The following is an 18,449-nucleotide window of genomic DNA, read 5'->3' as shown; positions in this document are numbered from 1 at the left end:
CTGTTTTCTTTTCTTAAAAAAAAATAACAAAATAACTATATATGCCAGAGAACGACCAGCTTTGCTCAAAGCTTCTCCCAGCACCCTCTTCACCAGCGATGTTCTTTGTCAAATAGAAAAGAGTCTGCAGAAAACACCTCGCATTCCCAGTTCTTCAGAACTGCCCAGCCTTATAAATTCAAGGTATCACTCATTTGTTTTTAGAGTGGACAATAAATTATTCTCTCAGACTGAGATTGTTTCTTCATCGAATATTGGAGAAAGCAAGGTGCAAACATAGGAACCATTTATAAGTGCCTTAAACAGATGGCGCAAGTCAAAAAGCATAACACAGCTGTCCTCTGACAATCAGGAGCAAAGACCTAGGATATAGCACTGGCAACCCAGTGATTGTCTGGGCTTGTACTTTGGTTTCTCTTTCTTTCTCCTAGCTTTGCCATGCCCAGACGGTGACTCAGGCTGGCAGTCTATGCCATAGTATTAAAAATTTATAATCATTGCCCAACACTACATCCTTGTCTTTCCTGAACCAAGGTTCAGCTGTATGAAGACTGCTTCCTTCTCCTTCAGTGCTCTCAAAAATGCCTTTTTGTGTCTTCCTCTTTCCATTCTGAGGTTTTCTTGAGATTAATTTAGCCTGTCATTATGGTATAATGATAATTGCATGTGTGTGTGCATGTGTGCCTGCACATACACAACAACCTTAATATTTCCCTTTGCTTCTTACTTCCTTAATCCCATTTTCCTCTGGGGATAAATGATTTTGCTTAAGCATTTCCATGGAAATATTTGCCATGTTGGATGAAAGAGATTTGCTTTCCAAGGCTCCTGGGATGAACATATATTTGATTACCCTTGGCCATCATTAATGAATACAGATTTCCTTTATTTATGGAAAGAGAGAAAATAGATTAGAATGTTTTGCTATGATCCCTCAAATTGCAAAGAATAATTACTGAATCGTTATTATATTTCCAAGTATTATGCTGGCTACTAGGTTAAATTTGGGAAGCAAGTGGGTCAGGAAAGATATGAAGATGACTCAGAAATGGTCCCATTTTTCTCCAGGTTATACGGTAGTACAGTACGAGACAATGAAATAAAGACATACGAAGTGACATCTGAGATGAGCTAAGAGTGACCTCACCAGGAGGAGAATACTATTTCAATATTATCCCTAGAGAAATATAATTAGAATAAGGGAAAGAAAACTTAAAAACCAATCTGTTTTGATGCATGTTTGGAATACTAGTGACATCCACCTAAGGGGAAAATTATAAATCTATTTGATAAAGTGAGGTTAGAGATTTTTAAAATAACTTCCATATTTCCAATATATTATTTCAACACCCTTCCTTGGGAAATCAAAAGTTGTCATGTAGTTATTGGGTATATCCCAAAGTAGTTGTGCCATGTGAATTTAAAGCATCTCAGCTTAGGGACTCTGGATACCTTAAATACAACAAGAAACATCACTGTAGAATGTTTAATTTTTTCTTGCTGGTTTATAAAGTCCTATCAATATTTCCATGTCTTTTTTTAAGTGATTTTAAAAAATATCTCTAAGATACTTGCTGTGTTATATTAGGTAAAACCTCATCCTAGTATTTGGAAATGTAATCCTATTTTGCTTTCCAACAGGAAAAGCCTGGAGTCTCACATAAATCAAGGAAGAAGTCAAAAGAAAGACAAGACATTACAGATGACCCTGAATCCACTGGCTTTATTTATCCTTACAATGACCTGCTGGTTTGGGCTGTGCTCATGAAAAGGCAGAGGATGGCCATGTTCTTCTGGCAGCATGGAGAGGAAGCCACAGTTAAGGCAGTGATTGCTTGCATTCTCTACCGAGCGATGGCCCACGAAGCTAAGGACAGCAACATGGTGGACGACGCCTCAGAAGAGTTGAAAAATTACTCAAAGTAGGAGTTATCTCTTCGCTTCATACTAAACACGGACAGTTCTTAGAATGGTTAGACACTTTTATCTCCCTCGCCTTAGAACTTGTAAGACAAGTAGATTTATTACCATGTCAGTTAGTCAGGGTTTTCCAGAGAGACAGAACCAGCAGGTTACATAGGTAGATACATGAGAGGAGATTTATTGTGTTGTGTGATTATGGTGGCTGAGAAGTCTCATAACAGGTTATCCATAGACTGGAGACCTGTGGATGCTAGTAGCATGGCTCAGTCCAAGTTCAAAGACTTCGGAACCAGAGAAGCCCCACTGGTAGTACTCTCAGTTCCAGGCTGAAAGCCTGGGAAACTGGGGAGGGTGCCCCTGGTATAAGTCCTGGATCCCAAAGGCTGGAGGGCCTGGACTTCTGTTGTACAAGGCAGGAGAAGAAAAGCTTGTCCCAGGCCTCAGGGAAATAGACCCATTTGCTTTCTGTATTTGTTCTCCCCAGCAGATTGGGAGAACAAATACTGAGGATGGATGTCCCTGGTCCATTTCAGACTTACATACCAAGCTCCTCTGCAAACACTCTCACAAACACACCCCAAATAATGCTTTATCAGTTTTCTAGGTATTCCTTAATCTATTCATGGTTACACCTAACATTAACCATCACATAGTACATTTCATGGACTTTCCTGTTAAAGGGTCTGTAGGGATTTTAAGGACCTTTGTGGGATATACGAAAGAGAAGAGGGCTTCAGGTCAGAAAAGCTGGGTCCTAACCTAAGTCCAGCTGTATACTAACTGGACAGATCACTTGACCATATTTCTCGGCTTTAGCTTCCCATCTATAGTTAATGATTTTGAAATGAATGATGTTGAAAATTTTTCCCAAATCTCAAACTCTTTGACATTAAGTGAAATTAAGAGTTGTTTTTTTAAGAGATAGTTTTATTTACTTTATTTTTTTATTAGTTGTTCAAAACATTACAAAACTCTTGACATATCATATTTCATACATTTGATTCAAACGGATTATGAACTCCCATTTTTACCCCATATACATATTGCAGATTCACATCGGTTACACATAAGAGTTGTTTGTAACCTTAAGTATCTCTCATGTTGGGAAAACGAATAAATGTATTGTGTTTAAGAACCAGAGAGTAATGGCAGAAGACAGAAGAGTTGGGAATGTTTTGGATGTTTGGATTACTAAAGTATTGTGGTATTAAGAGGGGAAGCCTAGAGATAACAGAAACTCATTTACAATTGTGATTTAAAATTCCAGAGAATGGCAGTTTTTTCCAAAGGAAACGTCCTCCTGGAAAATCTTCTGATGATGTCTCTAGGTCTAGCTTTTTATTTAAGTCATCCAGGTATCTGGTAAAAATAAAAAAGAAGGGCTGGGGATGTGGCTCAAGTGGTAGTGCTTGCTTGGCATGCGCGCTGGGTTCGATCCTCAAGCACCACATACAAATAAGATAAAGACATTGTGTCCACCAAAAACTAAAAAATAGATATTACAAAAATTCTCTATCTCTCTCTCTCTCTAAAAATAAATAAATAAAAATAAAAAAGAAAGAAAGCTAGAAAGAAGAAAAGTGGTTCCACAACATTCCTTAGATGCTAGCTTGGTTTTGAAGTGTTTTTCACTAAATAATTCTCTATTAGGTCTTATCAGGAGTCCCACACCAAGCCTTCTGTAGCTTGTTGCACAGTGTGTACTGACTCCTCCCTGTGAATAAGTCAGGTGTCAACTAAATTCCATATGCTACCAGGGAACTCCTGAGGTTTTGTTCCTTCATGAAAAGGAGAAAAATCCCTTTCCTAAGCAGCCATTCCTTTAACTTCTGCAGACTGAGATTCTTAATGTTTCTTAAATTAAGCCTAATTACTGGTGCTTTTTGAGTCTCCTATCCGATCTTTTAGAACATTTCTGGAGCTCTCCCTTGGCCTTGCATTCTCCGTTCACCACTGTGTTCTTGCAGGCAGTTTGGCCAGCTGGCCCTGGATGTGTTGGAGAAGGCCTTCAAGCAGAACGAGCGAATGGCCATGAAGCTGCTGACATACGAACTCAAGAACTGGAGCAATTCTACCTGCCTAAAACTGGCTGTGTCTGGAGGGCTGCGTCCCTTTGTTTCACATTCTTGTACCCAAATGCTGCTGACAGACATGTGGATGGGGCGCCTGAAAATGAGGAAAAACTCTTGGCTGAAGGTAAATTGACTTTCCTTACAGAGTGTAATGTTGGTTCAGTGGAAAGGTCTATATTCTTGAGCTCCATTTTTTTTTTGTTTGTTTGTTCCTGCAAGGCATCCACAGGAAAACTAGTTGCTATCTTTCCACAGGTGAGGCAGGATTTTCACAGGGGCATCTCCAGGGGCATCTCCAAAAACTATTTTGTCTGCTATTGCCACAATTACTTTTCAAAAATGGGAGTAATTGAACATGTCTGGTCAAAGACAGACCCATGTGAAGGAGGGAAGAAGAAGTTAAGCAGATACAAACATGCAGGTGTTGGGCTGGGGCTGTGGCTCAAGCAGTAGCACGCTCGCCTGGCATGCATGTGGCCCGGGTTTGATCCTCAGCACCACATACAAACAAAGATGTTGTGTCTGCCGAAAACTAAAAAATAAATATTAAAATCATCTCTCTCTCTCTCTCTTTAAAAAAAAAAAACCAAAAACATGCAGGTGTTGTTATTATTACATGCCACTGCCTGGGAGAATCCTGACAGAAGTAAAGGAGACTATACAAGGAATTTTTTCTTAGTTTAAGAATACTTCTGATCAAACTGTAATTAAAAAGACAACAAAACAAAACAAAAACAAACAAAAAAACAACAATACTAACAGAGGCTGGGGTGTAGCTCATTGGTGGAGCATACATTCAGCATGTGTGAGACCCTGGGTTTAATACCAGCACCAAAACAACAACAAAACAAAACAATAACAACAAACACTAATAGATAGTAAGCTAAGTAAAATTAGCAATGTCTGTGGCAATTCTCATCCAATGTGCTGTTTCAGGGCCCAGTGACTCTCTTATAAGGCTGCCCTCAAACTCGTTTCTTCATACCAGTAACCATCTCCAAATTCTTTGCTCCTCCTTCATCTTAAATTACCAAGAGTAAAATGAATTAGGTAAAAAGGACATTTAACCTTTGACATGAACCTAAGCTCAAAGTTTTAGGTTGTGGTCAACCTATAGAATGTGTTTCTGAAACTGAATAGAAGGAGATAAATCATGCCTATTAAGAGCTACATAAGAATACATACATCTACATATATATATATATATATACACACACACACACATATGCATATATATTTTTAAAGAATTTAACCTTTATTTATTTATTTATTTATTTATTTTTTATGTGGTGTCAAGGATCAAACCCAGTGCCTCATTGTGCTAAGCAAGCGCTCTACCACTGAGCTGTTCCCCCAATCCCAGAGAGTCCTTACAGGAGATCATACTAAAACAAAACAATAAAATAAACAACCCAGCAGGAGTTGGGAACGTAACTCAGTGATAGAGTACTTTCTTAGCTTGTGTGAGTCCCGGGGTTCCATTCCAGTACTGTAAGAGAAAAAATAATTATTTAAGCATGATAAAAAAGGATATGACGTCAGTTTTTTAAAACATGAATAGTGGGTAGTCAGGCTTAATTTTATTTTTTCTCACTCAATCCCATAATACTGAGGCTTAATGTTAGCTAAAAACAGGTAGGATTTAGCAAGTTGATCTTTACAGCATTTATTAAGTCTTCTAAACACTTCACCTTGAAGGCCATATAAGTTGGACAAAAAAAAATCTTCTTCTTCTTTGTTTTGGGGGGCTGGGCGTGTTGGGGATGGAACCCAGGGCCTTGTGCATGCTAATTAAGTGTTCTACTGCTGACCTACAGCCTCAGACCTTTTCATTTAATTTTGAGACAGGGTCTCATTAAGTTGCCCAGACTGACCTTGAACTTGCAATCCTTCTAAGTTTCCCAAGTAGTTGGGATTTCAGGAATGCACCAGCACACAGTTTAAAAATAATTGTGAAAAAACTATTAATAATTTATAAGTGATAGCAATATAATGAAAAAATTGGGTCTTATTGGCAGACAAAATATTTATGTAGGATGGGAGATAGATATGATTTGGTGTTATTGTATTCTTGATTTAAAAATATGAATAAATTCTAATATGTTTTATATGGTAATATATACTTAGAGGTTTTTTAAAAAATTATTAAAACAATGTATTCATTGAAAAATAATACTTGCATTGCCTTGCCCAGGTGCTGCTGGCATAGTATACTGTATAGTATGTTATACTACATATTTCTAAATTTTAAAATGCATGTATGTCTATGATCAAATATTTAAAGTTTAATTTTTTTTAATGGGATCACTGTTCTATGATTTGTTTTTCTTTTTTTGGTCACTCAACAATATTTTCTGGATAACCTTTTCAACATTGCATTTGTCATTTAATGATTGGGTACTACTTCACTTTTACGTTGTTCCGTGCTGGCTGTCAATGTATAGATGAATGTTTAGGTTGTCACATGAGTTTTGTGCTTTTGTAAATAACCATACAGTGAACATCTGTATCTACATATGTTTGTACTCTGGAGTATTTCTTAGGGAAACACTTGTAGAAATGAAATTGCTGAGTTAACAAATATGAATAGAATCAGGATACAAATTGAATTGGGAATGGATCTGATATTGTCTAGACACTTAAAATCTTAGTTTTGTTATCTGAGTGCTACATGTATATTGTGCATCCTTTCTTACTTATTTTATTTTATTTTATTTTTCGCAGATCATCATAAGCATTCTTTTACCACCCACCATTTTGACACTGGAATTTAAAAGCAAAGCTGAGATGTCCCATGTTCCCCAGTCCCAGGACTTCCAGTTTACATGGTATTATGGTGACCAGAACCCCATCAGTAGCAAAGAAAGTGCTTGTATGGTCAGTGTGACATAGTAAATTGAGTTTTTATGGTATTGACTGTATGCAAATAGACATACCCACAATGTTTATTTATATAGTAATCTGGTAAACAAAATTCCTGTTGCCAGGGATGTGCCCTAGGGTTATGCATTATTCTCAAATGCCTGACTCATCAATCAAGCATGTGATTCTCTTCTGCCTAATTTTTTTTGTAGCTGTAGATGAACAGAATGCCTTTAGATTATTTGTTTTTTATTTTTATGTGATGCTGAGAATTGAATCCAGTACCTCATGCATTCGAGGCAAGTGCTCTGCCACTGAGCTACAGCCCCTGTCCTTCTTCAGCCTAATCTTAATATTATTATATTGTGATCAAGGGTGACATATATGAAAGGCCTAATTAACAATGGAGTATTGAATGAAATACTCCATTTCTAATTTGAAGCCAAAATCAAAGACTTTATTATACTTAACATGTGTCTAAGTTTTCATTTTCCTTTGCAACTACTATAGTAAATTGACTTACTATGCTAAAGCAACAATGAGAAATGCCTCATGTTCCTAAAATCTTTGTTCCTAAAGATCTGTGTTTAGAATTTGTGCCAATCTTCCCAGTTCCATTCCACAGATCTTTCCATACTTTATATCCAGTGGCTGAGGGGAGTTATGAGTTCCACATGTGTGGTCTGTCTGAGCTACTTCTGCCACAGCCCATCTTAACTGCAGAGTTTCCAGTATGCTCTGAATATGTTCTTTGCTTTTCATGTTTCCACTTGGGTCATTGATTATAAAATCATCATTTACTATGAGGTGTAGTAATGTCTTCTTAGGAACTTACACGAAGTATCTTTAGAATCCTGTCTGGTGTACTTTTGCATTTATAAAGTATGTATTATAATATTTAAAAATACATTCAGTATATGCTAAGTGAAAATTAATTGTAATTAGTGGTCTATGATTGGCATCTGTTGTATTTGGTTGAATAGCCATTCTGATTGGTTGATGCTTCTGTCAGATAGGTAGTTAACTATTTTAACTATCACTATCATTTGGGTGTGTGTGTGTTCCTCTCCCCTCCTTCCTTCTCCCCTTCTTCTATCCCTGCCCCCTTCCCTATTTCCTCCCTCCTTTCCTTCCTTCCTTCCTTCTGCTTGATAGTCTATCAGGGATTCTTAGAATCCAAGAGGCCAGGTACATTTCAACCTCTGTAGAATGTGTGGGAAGTCATCTCCCACACGCCTGAGCTAGTCAAAGTCATTACATTTGTGACTATAACAGCCAGATGATACCTTTATTAAGTTTGGACCATTTCAAAAAAATTTTAAGGAATAAGAATAAATATAGTTTTGATTTAACCCCCTTAGAAGTAGAATACTGCCAGGCATGCCTATAATCCCAGTGACTTAGGAGGTTGAGGCAGGAGGATCCCAAGTTCAAAGCAAGTCTCAGCAATTTAGTGAAGACATAAGCAACTTGGCAAGACCCTGTGTGAAAATAAAAATTAAAAGGGCTTGGGATGTGGTTTAGTGGTTAAGTTCCCCTGGTTCAATCCCAATACCCCCCCCCCCCAAGAATGCCATCCTCATATTGAGGTATTCAGTTTAGCTTTATGCCTGTCTAATTGTTCACATTAAGTTTAGTTCCATTATTAAAGCCAACAATAAAGAGAGCTGTTTATTTTTCATCTATATATCTACAAAGAAATATGAATTAGATTGGCAGTTTCTTACAGGTTGTAGCAAATAGTACTTTGCAAATGGGTGTAACTTCACTTTTGACTCTCAGATTTCATGGGATGAACTCAAAAAACACTTAAGACATTATAGTTAGCTAGAGCATTCCACTAAATAATAATTTTTAAAGGGGAGACTCAGAAATGAATTCTCCCCTTCAATGGGAATTAAGTGTACTCTTAATATTAAAAAATATTGTAAATTTCATAATTTCCTAAAAAATCACATTTTGGTAATATAGTGGTTGTCTTCTAGCAGTTGCTTACTGAGTTGGTTTGGATATGACCATATAAATTTATTAAGTCAATGAATATTTAATGGCCTACATCCATGTGCCAAACAAAATAGAAAGTTCTGAGGGACAGTATCATTAATTGAAGCAGATGTGGCCTCTGCCCCTCTGGATTTATCATCAGACAGAATGTCCATGATGCCTCACCACTATTCAATTTAAATCATAAATTAGTTATAAAAAAGTATTTCACATATATATTACAAATGACTTATAGGAACAAGTTTTCTTTAATCTTTGAATTTTACTTAAGCAACACTTATTGATTAGCTGACTAGGTTTTAGTATTATGCTGGGTGAGGATGAGAACAATACTTTGTTGGGATATACAAGATTTCATAATGCTAATTCAGCCAATGTGATTAATTAATTGAGGAGCATAACTTGCATTATGTATTGTGGGAGAGAACTAGAGGAAGGCAAAACGTAGATGCCTTTGGAGTGCCTTTGAAGTAATAAATATAAATATGAGAATATGTATAGTAATAGGAGAATGAAGGCCATTGTTCTCGTGCTGAAACTATACAGAATCAAATACTGCATTTGCTTTGTGAGGCCTTGTAAAATTCCTCATTGAAATTTGAATGGGCAAAATTACTTTGCCAAGAGAAAGTTAACTTTTCCTAGTTGCCAGTCTCTTAAAAGCAGGAATTTGGATGCCATGGGCTGTCCTAGGAATGACCTGCAGGAAGAGGCAGAGTAGGCTTACCCGTGGAAGATGACTTCTCAAGTAAGGGCCCGTAGCTGAGGGTTAGGGGTTGGTGATAGCTTCATGATAGACGTGATGTTTGAGTTGAGACTTGAAGATGTGGAAAGGGAAAAGAGCATGACAACAGGAAGTGGCACAGAGACAGGAAATAACAAGGCATCAGCGAGCTTCACAAGTGCCATTGTTTGTTATGGAGGATATGTAGGCATGGAAGGATCTGTAGGCATGGCTGGAAAAATAGGTTGAGGTTAAATTGTAGAGATTCTTGTATGCCCTATGAAGGAAAGAGTTATGTCTTTATTATACATTTTCTAATTATACATGTCAGTGGCATTCATTATGCATGTTCATTCATGCACATAATTTGGTTACTTTCATTCCTCAGCACCTTCCCTCTTCCTCCCCTCCATCCTCCTCCAGATCTGCTTGCTCTACTCTATGAATTCCATTTTAATCATTGGAGAACCAGTGAATGTGTATGACTAGTAGGAAAATTATGCTGCCTGCAGTGCATAGGATGGTTTAACACCAAGGGATGAAGGCAGGGAGAACATGGGTCAGGAAAAACATTCCTGTGAGAAGTAATAAGGGCATTATCCAGGATCAGTAGCAATAGATTTGGAGAGGAAACAACAGATTTTAATGAAGAGTCAATTGAGCATGGGGAATGGGTTAAAGGAAATGGCAAATGTGATTGAGAAATTGGTGGGTACACAAGGAGCCTTGAAAGGGACGCAGGAATGAATGAAAATGGAGTAGGTTTGGAACAGGAGAGATGAACTCAGTCTTAGGTTGATAAATAGCAATTGAAAAAAATTAAGCAAGTTGAAAAATCTATTCTACCTGTATCAGGGTTGAGTGTTGTTGTTGTAATTTTATTTTGTGTACTTGCTGGTATTAGAGAGAAAGAGAGTGGAGGAGAGGAACAGAGAGAGGGAGGGAGGCAGAGAGAAGGAGGGAAGGAGGGAGGGAAGAGGGAGGGAGGGAGAGAGAGAGAGAGATTTGAATGGAATGAACAAGTTAACTAAGCCAAGTATTTTTCTCTCTGCCTTCTTCTAAAGAAAAAAACAGAAGTCATGAACAGAAGTCCCATATTGTCTTTCTGATGGCATTTGTTTTTGACAACTCAGAAATAGGCTCAATTGTCACTTTATATACTTTATAGTCCATTCTAAATTGTCAGGAGTAATTCAGGTCTAATGAAACACTCTTAGAAAAAATAAGAGAAGTCATTCGATAGAAAGATCATTACTTAAATTGATTTCTGGGGTCTTTCTGAAGTGGTATTGGTGTCATTAAAATCTCAGTCAATGATGACTTTTCTAATTGGTTTTCAGCCATTTTCACTCGAGGCTTGTTCAAACCTGTTAAGAACCGGGTCAGTTCCCACATCTCTAAGTCATAACCTCAATTCCACTGCACAAAGTGAAGGAAACTGAACAATCAAACAGGCACTAAAGATAACCCATCTGGATGCCCAAGGCCTTGAAAATTACATTTCTGCTGTTCTGTAAACAATTCAAACAAAATTTGATTCATTTCTTAAGCTTGAAAAATCTTGCTAACCTTGCAGGATAGACATTAGGGAAGGAACTTTTGTGACTAGGTTGAAGGAATGGGTCAGGGTGAGAAGTAGCAGAGAATATTCCTTTCTTTTCTTTTAGTATTACTTTAAAATTATGAAATGAATGCATTTCCCAGTAAAAATTAAAGTCCCATAGAAATAAAGTAGGGTATAGCTCTCTTGCTTCACTTTTGCTTTTACATTCTCCTTCATCATGACAATTAGGCTACAGGTGCTTTTTTGTTTTCATATCGTTTCTCATGTTTCCTTTTTCAAAAGCCTGCTCTCTGTGGGCATGGGTGTGGTCACACTCAGGTGATCGTGCTCTGCCACACAGGTTCTCATGCTCATCACCTACAAAGGTTACTGCTTTTGGGCTGACATATAATTTTTAAGAAGCTGATGAAAGGTTTAATTCTTTTCCTAAAAAAAAAAAATATGCACATACAACACAAATACCTGCATATAGTTGCAGGGTTTCCAAGGAACTCCTGAGCAGAGGGCCCGTGAACTCCAGGCTAAGAGCGTCTCAGCTCTAAATACTTGGAAAGCTGCCAGAGGTCAGAATCCTAAATGAACACTGTGGCTGACTTCCCATGATCTGGAGTAGAGGCATTATTGATTTCATGTCCATTTTGTTCTCTTGTATTAAGGAAATAAATGTAACATGCTATTGCTTTTACCAGGAAGTTCCAAAATTACTGCTAAAGGAGATTAATCAGAACAGGAACAGCGAACATTTGTAATTCCTTAGAACTATTCTTACTTTGGGTTTGATTATTAGAAATTCAGTTTGCATTTCAGAAATATTCTATGTTCCTTACCTGGTCAAAGATTTATGCAATATATGCAGTTTTCTCTCTTTAAGGCTAAGGCTATAATTTGGACAATTCATTTATAATATATCATTTACGATGTTTTGGGTGTCCACACCTGTCAACATTTGAGTTAAGCTGCCTGCAAAAATGATTTATTATTATTATTAATTATTTTGGTGGAAGTGCTGAGGGTTGAACTCAAGGTCTCATAGAAGCAAAGCATGAGCTCTACCACTGAATTGCACCCTGAAAATTGTTTTTTTATTTTACAGAAATACTGTGATTTGGAGAGGGGCCCTGATGAGAAAGTGGATGAAAATCAGCACTTCGATTTAACAAATGGGCCCAAAAGCCTTCCTTGGACTAGGAAAGTCTATGAGTTCTACAGCGCTCCCATTGTGAAGTTTTGGTTTTACACGGTTGGTTTCACTACAGCAGTATAAATAGTATTAATGACCATTAGGAGCTCATGGTAAAGTGGACACTGACGTACCTGATTTTCCAACTTGGGATAAAAGTATAGAAATGCAGGGAAAAAAAAAAGACAAAGGAGACAGCAAAGAGGATTGGAGAGGACATGGGAAGCCAGAGTAGATTTTGGGAATTTGAGAGCATGTGTATTCTTCTTGCTTAGAGAGTTTGGAGTTAGCACAGATGGAACTGAGCATTTGGAGCTTTGAGAAACAACAAGATTAACAGCAGTGTCTGTAGGATTAAGTGGATTCTTTTCCCATGTGGGGCAAGAAAAATCAGCAGTTGAATCAAGCTTTTCTTTGTAGGAATGCTATTAATATTAATAGTAATTGTTTGTGTGACATAGACAAAAATACAAGTGTTTGTTTTTGTCTTCAACAGCATGCAGAGGATAATAAAAAGTTTAGAATCTGAATTGTGCCATCAAATATCAACTCTATTATAGATAGCAGAGACTCAGAGAAAGTGTGAACTATACCTTAAATGTATTGAGTGCTTTCACATTGTTAGTAGCATTTATTTTTCTAATGCTTAGTTATACTTAAAATGTTCTTGGCCAAGGTTTTGTATTTCTTAAACATTTGAAGTGTGACTATTAAAAGATATTTATCTAAATGAGTTATATTTCACAATATGTACTTGGCTAACCACACACTTATTTCATATATTTATTGAATAAATATCTAACTCTGAAAGACTTTTATCAGTTTCTAAAAATCAAATCTCACTTTAAAGGATATGGTTTCACTACTTTTTTGAATTTGCAAAAAAAATATTTGAGAAGCCAGTAGGAGCCCTGAGAGTTTTCTTTTTTTTTTTTTTTTTTTTTTTTTGGTACCAGGAATTGAGTCAAGGGGCACTTTACCATTGAGCCACATCCCAGCCCTTCTTTATATTTTATTTTGAGACAGGCTCTTGCTGATTTGCTTAGGGTCTTGCTAAATTGCTTAGACTGGCTTTGAACTTGATCCTCCTGTCTCAGCCTCCTGAGCCACTGGGATTACATGCATACACCACTTTGCCATGTGCTGAGAGTAGTACCATTATTGAGAAAAGAGTTAATCCCAAAAGACTCTAAATATCTGCATGTTTCTTTCCTTAGAAATTTCCAACCTCGAAGGCTTTTAGAGGGTGGAGGAAAGCTGAGCAGTAGATCCGAGTCATCTGGATCTGCCCACCATAACAGATGGTGCAAGCAGTGCACTCTAGTGTTTGAGTCTTGGCTCCGCATTTCTGGACTCCGCTGTGTGTGCTGTACTGCATCTTGCTGCAAATGTGATGTAAAAGCAAAAATGTAAACATTTTTTAGATCACATTTTTCATATTGGAAAGAAACAAAAAGAGTCAAAAGCAAAACCATAAGTAACTAGAGAGGTTTAGATCAGCCTTGTTTTGCCTAGAGGTGAATACTTGGGTTGCTTGCAGCCTTGTAAAAGGTCACTCTAGACTAATGAGCAAATGGACTGAAAATAGCGGATAAGAACCCAACCTGTTCTTAATTAGAGGAACTTGTGCTCCGTATATTAAGTTCAAGCTCAGTATATATTTGTTGGACGCATTTGTTGTCTTTTTGTTTGTAAATCTGTTATGTTCATATAGTCATACCTACATGTTAGAAGAAAAAGTATTATGGCTGAAGATGACATAAGGTCAAAACCATTCAATTACATTTAACTGAAAGCTTATTGTTCTTTCTGAAGCACAGTATTAAGCACGAGAGGTAGGTGGAAAGCAGGTTGTCAAACATAGTCACTGACCTCCAGAAGCTTGCAGTTGAGTAGAGGATACTATTTCTGATTATTAAATGATAAATGATATATATTAAATTATATATAATAATATTAATTATATATTAAATTATATAAATTATTCAAAAATAAAGCAGGGGATAGGCAGTATTAATACAAAGGAAGTATAGACAAATGGATGAAAATATAAATAATGTATGAATAAAAATACACCCTCGAATAAAAATTAAGGGATTAATTTTCTGGTTACTATGAAATCAATGATGAAAATGCAAAAAAAAAATATAACTGCTTTGGTAGAATAAATTTATTTAAATTATGTCCCTAGGAAGTCATAAGAGTAGTCATTGAGACATAAGACAAGTATAGAATTAGTTAACTTTACCTTAACTTTTTTATATGATTCTGTTCTATAGTTCCTTAACTTACAGGCAGTTAAATCTATAGTGGCTACCCACAAATGCCACCTTCTGTAAATAATATCATTCTAGTGAAGTCAGAAATGGTTTAAGCCATTTTCTTTGTTACCTGTACAGAACTAGACTTAGAACCAGACTTAGAACCAGACTTACCAACTTAGAATTCAAAAAGGCATGAAAAATAAGGATCAAGGTTAAACTAATATTTCTTGTGAGAACAAAACAGACATTTTTCTCTCTGTGGATTTAGGATTTTTAGAAATAAGTATGGGTCAGCAAGTGCTGTGTCTTCTCTCCAAAGCTGTTTAAACAACTGCATGATTCATAACTCGTTGGTGACAATGTAAATTGGTAAAGCCTTTCTGGTGGATAATTTATTAAGATTTGTCTCAGTTCCAATGTGTGTGCCCAGCTAATCTGCTTCTGCGTATAAATCTTAAGAAGATAAGATACTAAATAAGATTACAACGCTGTTACTCACTATGTATATTTATGCATGTGTTTATTATGTTTTAATTCATTGAAGAGATTAGAAATCTAGGTATAATATGTAACATGGATTGAATGTCTACCATGTGTCAGACATCGTTCTGAGTGCTGATAAGCCACAAACAGTCCATAGTTACAAGGGATTACAGTTGGGCAAACTTTTCTATCAACCACAATGTTTTAATCAACATAAATTAATATTCCCAGTGTAGTAAATGTCACAATCCACTGATGTTGCTCATCGGACACATTTGGCAGACATACTGTCGATGTTTAAATTGAAGGGAGCCATGAGATTCTTCTCTGGCTTGCTGTTAGTCTGCTAGTATCCACATTGGAATGTGCTGGGTACTGGAAATTCCAGTGTGAAGTAAACAGGATGAGACAGTATCCTCTTCCATGCATCTGAGAACAGTGATTTTCATTTCTGCCACCAAATTTTAGACTAGAAAACCATAGATTCTTGTGATTTCCTTGATATTAGGTCACCAATAATCTGAAGGTGGCCCCCCATGTGTTTTTGTGTTATCATGTTGAAATTCATGGCCGTGTTTCTTCTGGACTCTCTGTGTGTCTGGTTGGCATCCTCCATGACTGCTGGCACTCACATCCAGGGAATGTGTGTCCCCTCACAGATGGCATATCTGGCATTCCTCATGCTGTTCACTTACACTGTGTTGGTGGAGATGCAGCCCCAACCCAGCGTGCAAGAGTGGCTTGTTATCATTTACATCTTCACCAATGCTATTGAGAAAGTCAGGGAGGTGAGTTTTCCTTCTATTTTTTTTTTATTAGTTGCTCGTAATGATCTTGACATATCATACATTTGAATCAAATGGGGGATAATTTCTTGTCCTCTGCTTACCTCTGGTAGAGTTGTTCTCAAGTCTGGTGATGTAAAGGGACAGCTGAGGGTGGGAGAGAGAATATTCTGATACTGATTTGCATGCTCCAAGAAGATCCTTGGGGGAAAATTCCCCGATTTTAACCCTTCATCCTTATCAAATACTTTCTGCTGGTTACTGGACTTTGGAAGCAGTTATCTCTGAAGCACTTATCTCTTAAGGACTTAGTATGTTTGTAAGTCCTAGAATAGACAGGTTATGCATCTAATTGTTATTAACCCTCCAAGTATTTGATTTCCATGAAGTGCATATTTTTTGTGGGATTGATTTTTTATGGCCTAGCATTATCTACGTGTTATCAATTTTACATGACAGAGTGGTACGTAAAGGCTGAAGTTGCAGAATACATAAGGAATTCATTTACAGCATTTGAAAGTTCCTACTAAACAACTTTGAAAATTGAAGGTAAAAATCCCATTAGACTCATTGCAAGTAGTCTAAGAAACAAAGCAAACAAGCTTTCATTTCTAGTTTGCACTGAGTCACTTAAAAATTAACATTCGTTTGCAGTTATAGCTACAATCACAAATAGTTAGACTGTTTTAGATGTCATTGTGTATGTATTTCTTTGTCTATGCACTTACATACATTTATTTTGTCCTATTACCATTTGAGCAACATTAAATACTAAGTATAATAATAATCACATATAATAATATGTAATTAATTATAATAATATTAATAACTATAATAATAATACTATAATATATAATAATACTATGTATTTTTAGTAATTATACCTATATTGCCTACTAGTTATGTGGTGTTCAAAGGTTATAGCAAACAATTCATTATAGAAACATTTGAATTTTTTAGGATTCAGGGAGAACATGTTTGCTTTTACATTTCAGTTTGTAAAGTATTTCAAGGGTGATTTCTTATGATAGTAAGCTCCAATATAATATTCCTACTAGTTTGTTAACAATTCGCTAAATTTCTGTGGTAGGACTAGATTTTTTGGTTTTAATCCAGTATTCTTTGCATTCTGTTGATCTCATGGAGTGGAATCAGTGATGTGGATCCATTGCAATACTGAGTTTTATTTCTATTTTTTTTTAAAGAGAGAGAGAAAGAGAGAGAGAGAGAGAGAGAGAGAGAGAGAGAGAGAGAGAGAGAGAGAGAGAGAGAGAGAATTTTTTAATATTTATTTTTCAGTTTTTGGTGGATGCAATATCTTTATTTTATTTTTATGTGGTGCTGAGGATCGAACCCAGCGCCCCGTGCATGCCAGGAGAGCGTGTTAACGCTTGAGACACATCTCCAGCCCAATACTGAGTTTTAAATTGTCTTGGTGCTTCTCATCTTAGTTTTGGATTAATGAAAGCTAGAAAAGTACTATTTTCCTTTTTTAAAAAATTTCTAGGGGAGTTTCATTTAACTAGTATTAATGCTAACATTATTAATTTAATTTTTAATTAATTTTAATTAACAAGCATTAAAATATATTTATAGAATTGTTTAATCATTTTTTTAATATTTATTTTTTAGGTATAGATGGATACAACATAATGCCTTTTTTTTTTTTTTAATGTGATGCTGAGGATTGAACCCAGATCCCGCTCATGCTAGGCAAGTGCTCTACCACTGAGACACAATCCCAGCCCCATGTTTAATAATTTTTTTACCTAGAATAACTTTTGTCTCAAATCCCTGTGTGATGTTAGGTTTGGCAGTGCAAAAAAAGATTGAACCCAGGACCTTCTGCATGCTAGGCAAGCACTCTACTATTGAGCTGCACCCCCACCCTTCTGCCTCATTTTTTTAAAATTTCCCTTTCTTTCTTCTTTAGATCTGTATTTCAGAACCTGGGAAGATTACTCAAAAGGTGAAGGTATGGATTAGTGAGTACTGGAACTTAATGGAAACTGTGGCCATTGGCCTGTTTTCAGTTGGTTTTGGCCTTCGGTTGGGTAGCCCTCCTTTTCACACAGCAGGAAGACTAATCTACTGCATAGACATCATATTCTGGTTCTCACGGCTCATGGACTTCTTTGCTGTGAATCAACATGCAGGTCCATATGTGACTATGATTGCAAAAATGGTGAGTACAGTCTGGTTTCTATATGCAAGTGTTCTTTGTTAATGGTTCTGCCTAATTTCATGGTTCATATACAATAGTTTAACTTTGGGGATTAGTTCTAGAAACACAGACAGATCATTTCATCACTATTTTCTATATAACCACAAATTCATATTTAATATGAATGATTTTTTTTATTTTATTGTTGGTTGTTCAAAACATTACATAGTTCTTAATATACCATATTTCACAGATTGATTCAAGTGGGTTATGAACTCCCATTTTTACCCCGTATACAGATTGCTGTGTCACATCAGTTACATTTCCATTGATTTACAAATTGCCTTTCTAGTGACTGATGTATTCTGCTGTCTATCCCATTCTCCACTATCCCCCCTCCCCTCCCCTCCCCTCTCCTCCCCTT

General features: G+C 36.5%; 1 protein-coding gene across 2 annotated transcripts in view; it reads left to right on the top strand.

Annotated features, from left to right (window-relative positions):
- The window catches only part of TRPM6 (transient receptor potential cation channel subfamily M member 6), a gene marked incomplete at both ends in the record, with an annotated part of 135,088 nt that overhangs the window by 63,912 nt on the left and 52,727 nt on the right, over positions 1-18,449 (top strand). For both annotated transcript variants that reach the window (XM_081262351.1, XM_081262350.1), the window contains 7 exons: positions 49-183; positions 1,642-1,922; positions 3,891-4,119; positions 6,720-6,872; positions 12,243-12,389; positions 15,736-15,864; positions 17,795-18,046. In XM_081262351.1, coding sequence (XP_081118477.1) covers positions 49-183; positions 1,642-1,922; positions 3,891-4,119; positions 6,720-6,872; positions 12,243-12,389; positions 15,736-15,864; positions 17,795-18,046 — 1,326 coding nt within the window. The remainder of the gene's footprint in view (positions 1-48; positions 184-1,641; positions 1,923-3,890; positions 4,120-6,719; positions 6,873-12,242; positions 12,390-15,735; positions 15,865-17,794; positions 18,047-18,449) is intronic.

This window comes from Spermophilus citellus (genome assembly GCF_964194105.1).
Source record: "Spermophilus citellus genome assembly, chromosome: 2".
In the NCBI taxonomy this organism is placed as follows: Eukaryota; Metazoa; Chordata; class Mammalia; order Rodentia; family Sciuridae; genus Spermophilus; species Spermophilus citellus.
The sequence above is the reverse complement of the archived record's forward strand: the minus strand, read 5'-3'. Positions and strand labels throughout refer to the sequence as shown.